Below are 16,931 nucleotides of genomic sequence, written 5' to 3'. Positions count from 1 at the left end.
TCCATACATAAGGCTGGAAGTTTGAATTTCCGTGTCCCATTTGCAACGCTGCCACTGACCCTCTTTTGTGGCTTTATGCCCTGTTCCATTTTAAAAAAAAGTCAGCTCCATGATGTGCCGCGGTAGCAGAGAAAAACATTTGGGGGGGTAGAAAATCTGTAAATATAGGGTAAAATAATAGAATTAATGTACTCATACTAAGACAGGACCTGTCCTTTCATTTTTGTTTCCTTAGTGAAAGAATGTAATAAAGGTTTAGGTGACGAGGGTCAGTTTCCAGGTTTCCCAGGATTAAGATGAAACGGCAGAAAAGGAGATCCTTGACACAAGAGTGCCTCATGAGAATCAGAAATGTTCAGGGACAAAGGACACCGGCTGGGAAATATGCCAGCAGTGCCAACTTCTCCGTTGTTTTGCTTCTTGATACCTCTGAGAATTCAGTTGCCAAGGAACATAATAATACAGGCAGGCACTTTTCGGAGAAAAGGGAGGAGCAAGCAAATCAAAAATTGCAGAGTGAATTGTAGATAATTGATATCATTGCATCTAATTGTTTCCACATTCGGAATGATCGGCTCCTTACTTTTTTTTTGGTCAGATGTTTCTTTTGCCTGCTCGAATACCTCATTCTCCACAAAGATTTGCTGGCACAGTTGGACTAGTCTTCGAGAGAGAGAGGCAGAAAACAGAAAGAGATGGACTCAGGTGACTTGTGCTTTTCTACCTTGTACAGTTTTTAAAAAAAAAGGTCCCTTAAATGAATGAACCCCGAGCTCTGGTCCTTGAGATCTGCTTTAAGTGTGAAAACATATGTTCTGCTCACTTTTAACTGCTATTCAGGTCCTCAGTAAGCAAGCAACCTCCCCTTTTTAACAATGAAACTGCAGAGTAAAAGTCATAGGAAAATTGCAAATCTTCTTCAGGATGATTTAGTTTATTTATTTATTTATTTATTTATTTATTTAGAAACTTTTATATACCGGTATTAGTGGGGACATCATACCGGTTCACATATTAACAAAAGATTTAGAAGTACATTTCAACAGGGGAGGCGAACTGGGCAGGGGGTTAACCTAGAGCAGTAGGGAAAATAGATTAAACAACAAGAAATCAACAAGAGGTCATAACAAGAAGACAACAATGTACATTGTGATTAGATTCCTTAATATAAGGAAAAGGGCGGTCACCTAGGGGGTATGAGCAATAGAGGGAAGGGAGGGTCTATTCTGTGTAGGCTTGGTTGAACAGGAATGTTTTTAGTTTCTTTTTGAATTTGATGGCGCAGGGTTCAAGGCGCAAGTGGACGGGTAGGGAGTTCCAGAGGGCGGGGCCGGCAATGGATATGGAGCGGTCACGGGTGGATGAGAGATGAGCTGCCTTCAAGGACGGTACATGTAGATTACCTTTGTTGGCAGATCTGGTGGCTCGGGAGGACAGGGGCGCAGTGAAAGGGAGGTCAAGCCAGTTGGAGTTGTGTGTGTGGATAGATTTGTGTACTATGGTCAGGGTCTTGTAGTGTATACGGAAAAGGATGGGAAGCCAATGTAGATCCTTGAGGACAGGGGTAATATGTTCGTGTATGCGTGTGTTGGTAATGAGCCTTGCAGTGGCGTTTTGCAAAAGTTGAAGGGGTTTTATTGAAGATAAGGGGAGCCCTAGGAGGAGGGCATTACAATAGTCCAGTTTGGAGGTAAGGGTGGCTTGGATCACTGTGCGGAGATCTTGGGTGTACAGCAGGGGTCGGAGTTTCTTAAGAACGTTGAGTTTGAAGAAGCCTGCTTTGAGGATAGATTGATTTGTGGTTTCATGCTAAGGTTGGGATCAAGGAGAACTCCGAGGTCCCTAACAGCTGGTTGACCTGAGAGGAGGTTAAGTTTAGGGTCATTAGGTATGAGGTCAGGCGGTTGCGAGGAGATGTGGAGGAGTTCCGTTTTGTTTGCGTTGAGGGCAAGCTGAAGGTTGGTGAGGAGGGAGTTGATGGCTGCAAGGCAATTTTCCCAGTGCTCCAGGGCGTCAGATATAGAGCTATGAATGGGAATGATGATCTGAACATCATCAGCATAGAGATAGAATTTGAGTTTAAGGTCAGTGAGGAGCTGGCAGAGGGGGGGTGATATAAATATTGAAGAGGGTTGAGGAAAGAGATGAGCCTTGCGGGACTCCTTGTTGTAAAGGGTGTGAAGCAGAGAGGTTGTTTCCAATTTTGACAGAGAACTTTCTGTTTGAAAGATAGGATTTGAACCAGGCGAGAGCTATTCCTGAGATGCCGATGCTTTCTAGCCGTGTCAGGAGGCGGTGGTGGCTGATGGTATCAAAAGCCGCCGAAATGTCAATGTTTATTGATCTTTATATATTTCTTTTCAAGGGTAAATCAAAGAGGTGAACAATTAAACATAAAATAAGATGAAAGGAAGTCCTCATGAAGGTAGTAACTTTATTTGATCTAAGTTAGGACCCCCAAATGCAACGTCTACCCCGATACCCTTAGTGCCTGCATAGTTATAAAACAGAATACAAGTGCAATGCATGGAGGCCTCAGTTTCATAATAACTTGAATTAGAATCATTAAGTTTAATTTAAAATTTTGACACACAGTAAAAAAAAAATCCCCAAACAAATAAACAATTGTAACTGTTGTTAAAGTCGGTATTCAGGGAATGCTCATCAAAAAAAGAAAATATTTATCGTAGCCTGTAGAAAACATATCTGAAGAGGAGTGGTAGCAATAGGGAGAGCTGCATCCTCTTCAACTCCCCTCCATCCAGTGTAAGCTCTCAAAGGTTTCTAATACTGAGCTAGCAGGAACATAAGAACATAAGAACATAAGAAATTGCCATGCTGGGTCAGACCAAGGGTCCATCAAGCCCAGCATCCTGTTTCCAACAGAGGCCAAACCAGGCCACAAGAACCTGGCAATTACCCAAACACCTAGAAGATCCCATGCTACTGATGCACTGATGCAATTAATAGCAGTGGCTATTCCCTAAGTAAACTTGATTAATAGCAGTTAATGGACTTCTCTTCCAAGAACTTATCCAAACCTTTTTTGAACCCAGCTACACTAACTGCACTAACCACATCCTCTGGCAACAAATTCCAGAGATTTATTGTGCGTTGAGTGAAAAAGAATTTTCTCCGATTAGTCTTAAATGTGCTACTTGCTAACTTCATGGAATGCCCCCTAGTCCTTCTATTATTCGAAAGTGTAAATAACCAAGTCACATCTACTCGTTCAAGACCTCTCATGATCTTAAAGACCTCTATGATATCCCCCCTCAGCCGTCTCTTCTCCAAGCTGAAAAGCCCTAACCTCTTCAGCCTTTCCTCATAGGGGAGCTGTTCCATCCCCTTTATCATTTTGGTTGCCCTTCTCTGTACCTTCTCCATTGCAACTATATCTTTTTTGAGATACGGCGACCAGAATTGTACACAGTATTCAAGGTGTGGTCTCACCATGGAGCGATATAGAGGCATTATGACATTTTCCGTTTTATTAACCATTCCCTTCCTAATAATTCCTAACATTTTATTTGCTTTTTTGACTGCTGCAGCACACTGAGCCGACGATTTCAATGTATTATCTACTATGACGCCTAGATCTCTTTCTTGGGTGGTAGCTCCTAATATGGAACCTAACATCGTGTAACTACAGCAAGGGTTATGTTTCCCTATATGCAACACCTTGCACTTGTCCACATTAAATTTCATCTGCCATTTGGATGCCCAATCTTCCAGTCTTGCAAGGTCCTCCTGTAATGTATCACAGTCTGCTTGTGATTTAACTACTCTGAATAATTTTGTATCATCCACAAATTTGATAACGTCACTCATCGTATTCCTTTCCAGATCATTGATATATATATTGAAAAGCACCGGTCCAAGTACAGATCCCTGAGGCACTCCACTGTTTACCCTTTTCCACTGAGAAAATTGACCATTTAGTCCTACTCTCTGTTTCCTGTCTTTTAACCAGTTTGTAATCCACGAAAGGACATCGCCTCCTATCCCATGACTTTTTAGTTTTCGTAGAAGCCTCTCATGAGGGACTTTGTCAAACGCCTTCTGAAAATCCAAATACACTACATCTACCAGTTCACCTTTATCCACATGTTTATTAACCCCTTCAAAAAAATGAAGCAGGTTTGTTAGGCAAGACTTCCCTTGGGTAAATCCATGTTGACTGTGTCTCATTAAATCATGTCTTTCTATATGCTCTACAATTTTGATCTTGAGGATAGTTTCCACTATTTTTCCCGGCACTGAAGTTAGGCTCACTGGTCTATAGTTACCCGGATCACCCCTGGAGCCTTTTTTAAATATTGGGGTTACATTGGCCATCCTCTGCTTCCCAGAGGTCTGGCGCCCTGTGATTCTCTGATCCCAGCTACTAGGGGCCTCAGACCTGAAGCCCCCAAAGGGGTGGAAGCCAGGATGCTAAGAGGTAACGTTGCCTTCTCCTGCTGGCTTGGCATTAGAAACATTTTGGGGAACGGATGGAACTTTTTGCTACCTGAAGGGTAGGAAGAGGGATCGGGAAATGGTGGCATTTGTCCTTTGAGGGGGGTTCAGAGGAATGAGATGATTGCATGGGTGGGAGGAGGTTACAAGGGATGGCAGTTTGTTGTTTGGTTGGGTAGAGATCTCCACAGTGCTTTCTTTTTGGAAAACAGATGCGGGTACTTTTTTTATTTTTGAGGGACTACAGAGCAAATCAAGCAGGTAAAGGGTGCCAGGACTCAGCAGTGGCACACACCCTTGAAAAAATATCCGGATATCAGGGGATGGTGGAATTCTATTCGTTGACTAGTAGAGGGGATCTGGGATGGGGATGGGGATGGGAGGGTCTGTTTGTTTTATGGGGGGGTGGCTGTTTTTTTGGCCATTGTTTGGGTAAAAGAGGGGACTGGGGTGGAGGGTCATTTCTTTAAAACATATACTAAGGTTTTTAGTCAGGTTGGACATTTTTAAGGGATAGAGTTAATAGGGTATGATTTTCCTGTTTGTTCATATTGTATATCGTTTTGGACGGCCGTTTTGGGTGATAAGGTGGTGTAGGAAAAAATGATAATAAATAAATAGAAGGCTGAGGACATAGCTTCTCTCAGGAGAAACCTGCTGGTGTGCTTGGGCCAGCATGCTAGCAAGATATCTGTAGCCACTAACAGAAGCTAAGTTCTAAGGGGCGGATTTTATAACACGTGCATGCTCGTCCATGTGCGCGTTGATTTTATAATCCGCGCGCAAGGAGGGGTGAATTTATGTAAACTCTGCGCAGCGATGCAATCGGGCCTTCCCCATTTCCCTAACCCCCTACCTAACCTTCCTTCCGCTTCCCCCTCTCCTTCCCGCTCCCTAAAGCTAACCTACCTCACCTGATATTTTTTATTTTATTACTTGCTTCTCCTCAGGGGTCGCTGTCCCGGCCAGCCTCCGTCCCGCCCCGTCCATCCCCGTCCCCCCTCCCCCGGCCCAGCACTTGTGCGGGTACCGGGGTTTACACGCGTGGCCGGGCCCCTTTGAAAATTTGCACGGCACTCGCAAGCCCCGGCCTCGCGTGTAAACCCTGGATTTTATACACGCAGGCCTTTTGAAAGCCGACCTTAAGTGTTAAGGTGCTTTAAATGTAGCTTCTTCTTTGGGTCCCATTGTAAGTAGTGCACTAATGACTAATGAAGTCATTGGTATGATATAAACCTCTTTGGCGTATGCGGGTGCAGTAACATTGAACACTCCACACAAGCGGGAACCAAGGTGCTTTTTTGATAGTCAGGAGCCTTTGTGCACAGTACATTAATTAATATGTGAGCTATGAGAGGGTTCGCCCTCACTTTAATTTCATTATGTCTGTATTACATCGGCTCTATAATATCTTGCCTTTCTTTTGCTTACTCTTCTCCAGAACAAGTCATACACCTGATAATACATATAATTAAGTATGGGAATATTAAAGCCAAATTTACTAAAACAGACAATATTACCTTTGTCAGTCTGTGAGCCACTTCAACAGTGAAAAATGTCTTAAACTAATTGAAAATTATTTTTTTTTGTGTATGTGTGTCCCTAAAATAAGGGGCAGATTTTAAAACCTGCGCATGGGCGCAGATTTGTTCGCGCAACCCGGCGCGAACAAATCTGCGCCCGATTTTATAACATGTGCGCGCAGTCACGCGCACATGTTATAAAATCTAGGGTCGGCGCACGCAAGGGGGTGCACAATTGTGCAACCTGAGCGCGCCGAGCCGCACAGCCTGCCTCCGTTCCCTCTGAGGCCGCTCTGAAATCGGAGCGGCCTCGGAGGGAACTTTCCTTCCGCCCCCCACCCCTACCTAGAACCCCCCCTTACCTTTGTTGAAGAAGTTACGCCTGCCTCCCGGCAGGTGTAACTTACACATACCGGCCAACGGCCGGCCCGCGATCCCGGGCACAGCAGCAAATGGCTGCTGTGCCTGGAGGCTCAGGCCCCACCCCGCCCATGCCCCACCCCTTTTTGCAAGCTTGGGACATAAGCGCGTCCCGGGGCTTGCGCACGCCGCCGAGCCTATGCAAGATAGGCTCGGCGCACACGGGGGCAGCTTTTCGAGGGTTAGGCGCGTATCTTACACACATAACCCTTTGAAAATCTGCCCCTAAATGTAGCAACCTGGTGGCAATATTTAAAGTGTCCAAGCAGCAGGCATGTCCACCAATACTCTGTTCCCTCAGACCTGCAAGTTAACCTGCTCAAAGGAGCATCCCCTGCAGAGTTTTCCTTTGAAAATATGGGGCTGATGGGGACCAGAGGGGTTCTTTTGACTTTTCACCTACTTTACAGCAGATGCAAAGTAGGCACAGTTAAGTACATGTAGAAATTTCAAAATGAAGTTCCCGTATGTATCTTGCCTTTCCCATCCTTTTCTTCTGCCGTGAAAGGTGTGCACATTTTCAAACAGCATGCGTGCATTTGCCATCTGAGGAGAGAGCAATCTTCAGCCCAGGAAATTTCCTCAGGTAACTGCTTAGTTACCTGGGGAAATTCCATGGAAAATTGTCCTCTCTATAGATAGAGAGATATCAAATAAATATGGTAAAATATTGTATAATTAATATAAATAGGTATATTGTTTTCACCTACGAGAAGCCTTGAAGCAGTGCAACAGTTTTTTCAGTCATCACAAACACGTTCTTCAGTAGCATTTATGGCTGCCATTGTTTACTTTCTACGATGGTCATTCATCTCTAGGAACATGGAGGTTGAAAGAGGGCGGTCAATTTTAAAAATAGAACAGAAAGGGAAAATATAGCAAATACATTTGAAGTTAGACATTCTTTCCTCTGCTAGGAGTAAGTTTGTGTTCATTTTAATAAACCTTGTATTACCATTTTCATTAAATAGTAACCACTGAGGGACTGTTGACCTATAAGTAAGCATTTGTTCCCAAGGTATTTCGGTATAAGCTATTGTAACCTTTGTTACGAGGCCTATAAAATAAAGAGAGGCCTGGTTTTTGCACAGGTCAGGTTTTTGCGCAGGCCTGATTTTTGCACAGGTCAGTCTTTCTGATTTGCTTTGTGGGTTCAGAAATTGGGTCATGTAGATGTGACGTGGGCCCTGGAGACTGGCATCATGAAGAGCAACGCTTTTTTCCTTTTCTCTCCTGATTTGGTAAGGGAAAGATAAACCCCTTCTCTCTCTCTCTCTCCTCCATGAACTCTTCCCCTTCAAGGTGGCTTCCCTTTGCTGGCCCCTTGAGACCTGGAAAACAAAACATTCTCCAGGGTATCTTCAAACACTCAACTTTTATTCATCTGGAAAATCCCAGCCAACAGCTGTATGCATACCATATGGCCAGCATACAAATCATACTGAAAAATTCAGAGTTCATGGGATAATCAGTCAAGACAAAACATCCAACAATCAAGTGATTCATTGTACTCCAGGACCTGAAATACCACTTCCCACCTAAAATGGTGTTATTCCCTCCAGGAATCCCATAACAGTCTCCCAACATGTATGGCATACACCCTTTAATACCCCAAATTCCCCTCTATTCAGGTATCCGTTTTCCACATGTCATCTCATCCCGTACAAATGGACGAGTAAACTTCAAGCTCCTCTTCCTTTGTGGTGCATGGGGTTCACCTCCCTAGTTCCCAGGCACTTCTCATTCCATGCCCCCACTTAATACTCATACCTGCATGGATACTCGCCCTTCTCGTTCCTCCTGACGCCACCCTTCCAGCAGCTTGCAGGTAATTTCCCCAGTCTCCTCCATGCTCTGGCTATCAGAGGGGTAATCCTTGGTCTCGAGCCACCCCATCTTATAAATACTGGCCATTTCTTCAAGAGAAGGAATCTCCTCTTCTACTCCATAGCCATTTCCTGAAGGGGATGAATGGATTCTCCTATTCTTTCGGCCGTGGGCCTCCTCCCTTCAGGGGGAGAAGCCCCTGCAGGGCCCCACTCCATACTGGGGGTGTCCCTGGGCCCAACAGCCCTCAGGCAGGCCACTCCAGTCTCCCTACATCCTGCAGGTCCCTCTTTTCCTCCACGCCATATTCAGAAAGGGCAGTTCCTGCCAATTTGACCTAGAATTTATATCTTCCCAGGCCACTCCACAACCAATCATCTCCTTTCCTCTCTCTCTTAAGGGGCCACCCTTAACACATTCATGGGTTACCACAACTGAAAAAACACAAAACATCAGTTGCTCAATAGCACATCAAAGGCCATCCAGTGGCTACATAATGGTACTATAGATCCAACAAGCTACATTTTTTTCTAAACGGTTCACAACAAGAACAACTCCTGGGGTTCCCCCACCCAAAGAGCTTGATTTTCAAAAGCGTTTGCATGCTTAAAACTGGGTTTTCAACATGTAAATGCACTTTACCCATGTAAGCGGGCTTTTGAAATTGCTAAAATATATGCCATTGAATTGTCAATAGATTTTACCTGCATTAAGGGGCGGATTTTAAAAGCCCTGCTTGCGTAAATCCGCCCGGATTTACGCGAGCAGGGCCTTGTGCGCCGGCAGCCTATTTTCCATAGGCTGCCGGCGCACGCAGAGCCCCGGGACGCACGTAAGTCCCGGGGTTTTTTTTAGGGGGCGTGTCAGGGGCGGGGCCGATTGGCGTGGCGTTTTGGGGGCGGGACGCGGTGTTTCGGGGGTGGGCCCGGGGGCGTGGTTTCAGGCTGGGGCAGTCCGGGGGCATGGCCGCGCCCTTCGGAACCGCCCCCGGATCGCGTCTCCGTGCGCCAGCAGCCCGCTGGCGCGCGTGGATTTACGTCTCCCTCCGGGAGGCGTAAATCCAGGGATAAAGGTAGGGGGGGGTTTAGATAGGGCCGGGGGGGTGGGTTAGGTAGAGGAAGGGAGGGGAAGGTGAGGGGAGGGCGAAAGGGAGTTCCCTCCGAGGCCGCTTCGATTTTGGAGCGGCCTCGGAGGGAACAGAGACAGGCTGCGCGGCTCGGCGCGCGCCGGCTGCCCAAAATCGGCAGCCTTGCGCGCGCCGATCCAGGATTTTAGCAGATACGCGCGGCTATGCGCGTATCTACTAAAATCCAGCGTACTTTTGTTTGCGCCTGGTGCGCCAACAAAAGTACGCGCTCGCGCTGTTTTATAAAATCTACCCCTAAGTGCACTTAACGCGGGTAAATGGCTTTTGAAAATTGCTACAATAGTATGCTACATTTACAGGCATAAATCCTTTGAAATTTCACTTGCAAATGTCTTGAACCACCAAACAGGGATGGGAACACATTACTATACTTGGCCAATCTATTTTTTATATGACTTAAACATAAAGTGCCTGATTTTAAAAAGCATTTACACTCTATGGGCCTGATTTTCAAACAATTTACATGCTTAAAATTGGGTTTTAAATGTTAAATATAATTTACCCATGTAAGTGGGCTTTTGAAAATTGCCATTCAATTGCCATTACATTGTCCATAGGATTTACCTGCATAAGTTCACTTTAGGCAACTTAATAGAGTTTGAAACTTGCTACATTTATGCACAAAACTCCTTTTGAAAATTCACCCATTGAAATTAGGTTTTGCACGTGTAAATGCACTTTACCCATGTAAGTGAGATTTTGAAAATTGCTACAATGTATGCCATTGAATTGTCCAGATGATATTCACATGTACATGCACTTTACGGAGGTAAATAGTTTTTGAAAACTGTTACAATAATAGGGGGTAATTTTCAAAGGAGTTACATGCATAAATGTAACTACTATTGTAGCAATTTTCAAAAGCCATTTACTCACGTAAAGTGCACTTATGCGAATAAATCCTATGGACGATTCAATGGCATATATTGTAGCAATTTTCAAAAGCCCACTTACTCGAGTAAAGTGCATTTACACATGTAAAACCCAGTTTTACGCATGTAAATGCTTTTTAAAATCAGACCCATAGTGTGTAAATGCTTATGAAAATTACCCCCTAAATATTAGTCAACAGATTTGTTTTTTCAATTCAATATCTCATTAGGTTTTGGAATATGATAAAACTATTTTGAATAAGAAAATGTAATGTAAGTTTTATGAGGGTCACATGAATATATTTGTCTAAAGAACAGTAGTACATTATAGACAAATATTAATCCTATTTTTGCTGAGGCCTCCAGTCAGGCTGTGTTTTATTGCAGATCTTTCTTTGAAGAGCCCTTTTATGAACCGATTTATAGCTTAAACTGAGGATTCTGAAAATGGGTCATGCCATGTAAATCAATTAAATAATACATTTTTCTTATATGAGTTAAAGCCTTTGCAAGTGTGACAACAAAGGCAAACTTCAATGGTAAATTACTGTCGTTTGCATTTCCTGTGAATCAAGATTGTTGGATTAACCAATCAAGATACATCAATTTTTCATTTCAGTAGTAATCTAAAATTCAGTTCTATCAGCGAAGTGATTTTTTTTTTTTAGATAATGGATGTATTCAGAGAGAGAAGTGATTCTTGATTATCTTTTGACAGGTATTATGTTGGAGAGTCAACTGATGTGTTGTTTGAGAAATGGTTTTATTGTGAGGATCTCGGCACCCAGCTTGTACCAATAATACAAGAGTAAGTGTCCAATTTCTTTCACATTATAATTTAATGGACTGGTATTTTTCTGTGCTAGATCTTGCCACAGAAGTAGGCCAGCGTGAGCCATTTAGTGCCAATTATGATTTAATGCGACGTACTTTGACATCATTCTTGAACTCAGGAATCCCCAAATGATTAAAGAAAGCAAAAGTACTTAATAAGTGTTGACAACCATCTCATTTCCATATCGGATGCTTTTGCATGGAAGGTAGGGAGAGTAAATTTTTTGACCCTGATTCTTATGAAAAGAGATAACTTTAAATGTAGTTCCATATTTGTTAAGAAATGTAGTTTCACACTTAATTGGGGGCAAAGGATTGTTTTTTCCTGTGTTGCTTATTTTTTAATGAATTTCATCAAATCAAACAAAAAAAACTTTAAGGAAAATTCAGTGGTAGCAGAGAAGAGAAATTATAAAAAGCAAAATACGTAAAAAGTCCCTGTGGTAATTGATAAAAGTTATTCTGTCTTAGTAATTTCTGCCTTTAGCTTTTCGGGGTGGGAGGGAGGGCATATGTCCAAAAAGGTTTTGTTTTGCACAGACCATAACAAGAATTACACTCATTAAGAATTAAACTCATTCTTAAGCCAGAATGTGTTGGTTACAACCTTAGGGGTAGATTTTAAAAGCCCTGCGTACGTAAATCCTGCCGGATTTACGCACGCAGGTCACTCGCACGCCTATTTTGCATAGGCCGCTGGCGCGCAAAGCCCCGGGACGCGCGTAAGTCCCGGGGCTTGCTAAAATGGGCGGTCCGGGGGTGTGTCTGCAGTCTGGGGACGTGGCCGAGTGCCCCAACACAGCGGCCTGTGTCGGGGCCTGGTCAACCGGCGCGTGCAAGTTATGCCTGCCAGCGGCAGGCGTAGCTCCATCGAACAAGGTAGGGGGGGGGTTAGGTAGGGCCGGGGGGGTGGGTTAGATAGGAGAAGGGAGGGAAAGGTGGGGGGGACAAAAAAAAAAAGTTCCCTCCGAGGCCGCTCTGATTTCGGAGCGGCCTCGGAGGGAACGGAGGCAGGCTGCACGGCTCGGCGCGCGAAGGCTGCCGATTTTGTGCAGCCTTGCGCGCGCCGACCCCGGATTTTAAAAGATACACACAGCTACGCACGTATCTTTTAAAATCCGGCGTACTTTTGTTCGCGCCGGTTGCGCGAACAAAAGTACGCGCGCGCGTATTTCTTTAAAATCTGCCCCTTACTCTCTCAAATTTATTAATTTTCTTCTTAATACTTGAATTGTACTAAAGAGAGCTTCCTTCTGAGATAGATGCAGGCAACATGTCAAGATGCACTTGCAAGTTTTTTAATCAGGCCGTGGCATCCTGTATTATTAGGATTATTTCCCTATCTCTCTGCCATGTTTTCCTGGTCTTTAATTGCACCTCTTGCTCCTTGATGATCTTTTCTCTCTCTCCATATATAGATTAGTCACTTGGCACTAATATTTCTGTTAGCAATGCCTTTTCTTGTGGGTTGTTTTTTTTTTTCCTGCAAGCTTTTTTATCAGTTGGTCTGGGAATGTCACGTATCATCAGACTTCTTCCTTCTCTGCATTTTTATCAGGGTTGTTGTGCCAATGTTTTTCTGGTACAGCGATTTTATAATGTTTATACCAGGGTTTAATTTGCAGGGGAACGGCCTGGGTGGAGATCCCCCCAGTTCTTTTCCTATTTCAGAGGCATCAACAGCAGGAGTATTCTGCTCTAGCCCTGCCCTTCCAGGCAGTTTTCAGAGGGGGTAAGCCTGGAGCAGATAGAACAGAAAACAGCTCCTCTGCTCCCTAATCCAGTGGACAGTGAGCACTGAAGGGTGAATGAAAGCAGGGGGAGGTTAAGCACTGGTGGGGGGCTAGGGATGGAAGATCACTGGGATAAGGAGGAGGAAGAGAGTGTTTGCGTATGAGCGTGTTTGGAAGGGGGAATTCACACCTGGTCCTAGTGGGTGCCCTAGGCGACTGCTGCCTTGTGCCCGCCCCTTCCTTCTTCCCGCCACACCGCGCACCCCCCCGTTTGCGCTGCCCCCGCCGGTCTTGGGCCCGACTCCTCCTACTTCGTTCGCACAGCTCACTGTATGCTTCTCAGGGCCGCGCGCGCATTGCACGTGGCCCGATGAATCTCTACTCCTCTCTGGCACCCTCTAAGGTTCGGCGCCATAGGCAACCTATGCACCTAGTGGATGCATCGGCCCTGGTCCTGACACATCCCCCTCATACAGGTTACATCTGGCACTGTCTCCACTTCACTGTTACACTTCTTTTGTGTCTACATATTAAGCCCTGGTTGGTTTGCAGAGTATCCAGTGAATGAGCCATACTCCCTTACTGTGCCTTTCTGTATACAGACCTGGTGGAAACACATCACAGGCAGTCAATGGATGGGAACTGTCTCCTATGCTGTGGAATCTGCATGTGTCTACTTTTCCAGTTTTTTTCTCTGTTTGCTGTGAACAATCTTGTCCATAGTCCACTGTCTTGCACAGCAATTATCAATCTCTCACCTTTAGGTCTAAGTTCATCTCTATTTAGCCAATCCTGTATTATTTTTATCTACCCAATATGTACAAAAGGTATCGCCAAGAAATGTATAATCAACACCGTCTGCTCAAAGAAATATATAAATTTATACATTTTTGGAGAACAGGACTGCATCAGCAAGCCTTTGTCGACGTGCTCAATGTAACCACATTGAGCCGTCCGGTCTTATTTATTTATTTATTTAATTCTTTTATATACCGACCTTCATGACGGGTGTCATATCAAATCGGTTTACATGGAACAAGGGGTAAACATTCTTATCAACCGTTTAACCGTAAAATATTCAGAGGTGACAAAGTTACATTTAACAAGGAGATCAAACTTGGGAATAGAAGAAAGAAGGACAGAGAGATAACCATTATGATTAAAGGGTTTCACTATGTATGTTGCCAGGTAGTCTTGAGATGTAGAGTTCCTAAAGTGGAAGGATTATGGGAAAGCTTGGCTAAATAGCCAGGTTTTGAGTTTTTTCGAAATGTTTGTAGGCAGGGTTCCTGACTGAGGTCTGGCGGTAAACTGTTCCAGATAGTGGGTCCTGCTATCGAGAAGGCTCGTTCTTTGGTGGCGGTGTGGCATGAGGTTTTGTTAGGAGGCACATGGAGAGATCCTTTGTATGATTCTCTGATGTGTCTGGATGAGGTGTGGAGTTTGAGGGGGAGCTGGAGGTCCAACGGGTGTTGTTTGTGGATCGTTTTGTTGATTATGGTGAGGGATTTGTGTACGATTCTATAGTTTATTGGCAGCCAATGTAGGTTCCTTAAGATGGGGGAGATGTGATCTCTGCGGTTTGTATTAGTCAAGACTCTAGCTGCTGCATTCTGGAGCATCTGTAATGGTTTTGTGGAAGAGAGTGGAAGCCCCAGAAGGAGTGTGTTGCAGTAGTCGATCTTGGCAAAGAGCGTGGCTTGGAGGACTGTCCTGAAGTCTTGGAAAAACAGAAGGGGTTTGAGCCTTTTTAGGACTTGCAGTTTGTAGAAGCCGTCCTTTGTTGTGTTGTTAATAGATTTCTTTAAATTTAAACGATTGTCAAGTATTACTCCGAGGTCTCTAGCATGAGAGATTTGGCTTGTATAAGGGGGCTGAAGCGAGGAGTCGGAATGGTTAGTTGAAATGATGAGCAGTTCGGTCTTGGACTTATTTAGTACTAAATTCAGATTGTTGAGGAGTTGATTGATGGATTGAAGGCAATTTTGTATGTTCAAATCACACTCTCCAGTGTTACTTAAATTAATGTTGGTGTATATAACTGTATACATTCACAATATGCAATGTACTTCAGATATTCCACGGTGCATTTGCTTCAAACACTCATCTCTAGCGGGATGAAACAGCATACATTTTGAATCTCACACACTCTGGTCCGTTCAATTTATATTCTTGACAGTGTATGAACTTGTATTCAAAAAATATATATGGGGTGCCGACTCGACAGCGGCCGTGTTAAAAAATAAATAAATATTCAAATAAAATGGATTTCAACTGTATTTTTAAAAGATTTAGTGCATTACAAAGCTCTTAGATCTTCCAAACGTCAGGGACCACTACAGAAGAAATTGACCTGAGAATCCCAGATAGGTGAATTTGATGAAAGGAGAGAACCTCAAGTAATGTCATTTGTGAAGAGTGCAGTGCTCTAGTAGGACAATACAGCTTCAAGAATGACATAATCCAAAGAGCAGTTGGTAACTTTAATGTGTTATGGAATTAGCAGAGATGTTTTGTATATAATTCAAGTCTGAATTGGTAGCCAGTGAAGGTTTGACAGAAGAGGGGTAATATGTTCTCGCACTGAACGTCCAGAAATCAGTCTAGCTGTGGCATTCTGGATTTCCCATGGATTAGTGAACTGTTCCCGTGAAAGTTTGCTACAGATGCAAATTAGCTCAGTCGCAAACTTCTGAAATTGCTCTTGCAAAAGATTGTTCCCACTCCAGCGGTCCAGTTTGTTATAATCTGTTTAGTGGAGCAACATATTTTAAGACCATGAAGGGCTCGAACCAGCCTGACAAAAACCTGGTAACGCTGGGAACATTTAGTATGAAAAATTAGTGTTAACGTACATCATGCTTTTTTTTGTCATTGTAGGTTTTTCAACTCAAAACAGTATCAAACTGGAAAACCAAATCCAGGTAACAGACATATTTCTAAGGAAGTTTTATCCTTATAAAATTATGATGATTTCAGTGGTGATGCATTTTCCTTGCATAATGTTTTTAACTTTATTTTAGCAAAGGGCAATTCCGTAATACTCCCTCTCTGCAACTAATTTGTAGCAGAGAGAAAGGGGGCTGAGGAACTGTAGCAGGTCCCTCAAACTTGTAGGGTTCTCCAAAACATCTTTTTTTTACTGTAGTTATAAACAAGAGTGCAAACCTACAAAATTCTCCAGGTATATTGTGATTTGGGCAAGCAATGACTGTGGTATATGACAATAAAGTTCATAAACACAAGCACACAGCTTAGTCAAATCGCCAGTGTCAATACAGTAGATCTACAGCAATAAGTTTCAATCAATCAATATAGCTCAAAATCCAGTGCTTAAATTGAACACTCTCAGTAGGAGAGTATGGATCAAACCTTTCAATAAGGCAGTGCTTCTCGACCCAGTCCTTGGAGCACACCTAGCCAGTCAAGATTTCAACAATGAATATGTATGAGATAGAAAATCCTCAATGCATATTCATTGTAGAATGAAAATATGCATGAGATAGAAAATGTATCTCATGCGTATTCATTGTAGAAATCCTGAAAACCTGATTGGCTAGATGTGCCCCAAGGACTGGGTTGAGAAGCACTGCTCTAAGGAGTAGCTAAGTAGTGCAGTGCCTGTGTGCCAATTTATCTGTAGTGTCTGAAAATGCTGTTAACTACTAGAGTTGCATATTTCTTTTAAACAAAATGAGTAAAGCATGACAGATGAGTCAATTTTCAGTATGGTTTGAACAAAATTAATCAAAACTTGAAATTACAAAAATTTGTAACATTTTTCAAATTATTTATTTTCAGCAAGTTGCGCACACAAATTACAATTCTTAGGCCCGATTTTTAATGGCCCGCACACGTAAAACACAGGGGTTACACGCGCATTTTAAAAGGGGCCTGGCACGCGCGTAAACCCTGTTGCATGCACAAGAGCCGGGCCTCAGCAGAGGGACTGTTCGGGGGGGGGGGGAGGGGCGGTCCGCGGGGAAGGGTGGGGCTGGAGGCACCCGGTACAGCAACCATTTGCTGCTGTGCCAGCGCGTGCAACTTGCCACAGCTCCTTTGCAGGAGCAAAAGGTAAGTTAAAAAAATGGGGGGACCTAGGATAGGAATAGGGGAC

At 43.7% G+C, this 16,931-nt stretch overlaps 1 protein-coding gene across 2 annotated transcripts in view; it reads left to right on the top strand.

Moving 5' to 3' along the window:
* Window positions 1-16,931, top strand: part of HAAO (3-hydroxyanthranilate 3,4-dioxygenase) — a 103,100-nt gene that overhangs the window by 49,381 nt on the left and 36,788 nt on the right. For both annotated transcript variants that reach the window (XM_029593318.1, XM_029593319.1), the window contains 3 exons: window positions 599-705; window positions 10,966-11,055; window positions 15,695-15,738. In XM_029593318.1, the coding sequence (XP_029449178.1) occupies window positions 599-705; window positions 10,966-11,055; window positions 15,695-15,738 (241 nt within the window). The remainder of the gene's footprint in view (window positions 1-598; window positions 706-10,965; window positions 11,056-15,694; window positions 15,739-16,931) is intronic.

Source organism: Rhinatrema bivittatum, chromosome 3 (assembly GCF_901001135.1).
Source record: "Rhinatrema bivittatum chromosome 3, aRhiBiv1.1, whole genome shotgun sequence".
NCBI classification, from domain to species: domain Eukaryota; kingdom Metazoa; phylum Chordata; class Amphibia; order Gymnophiona; family Rhinatrematidae; genus Rhinatrema; species Rhinatrema bivittatum.
The sequence above is the reverse complement of the archived record's forward strand: the minus strand, read 5'-3'. Positions and strand labels throughout refer to the sequence as shown.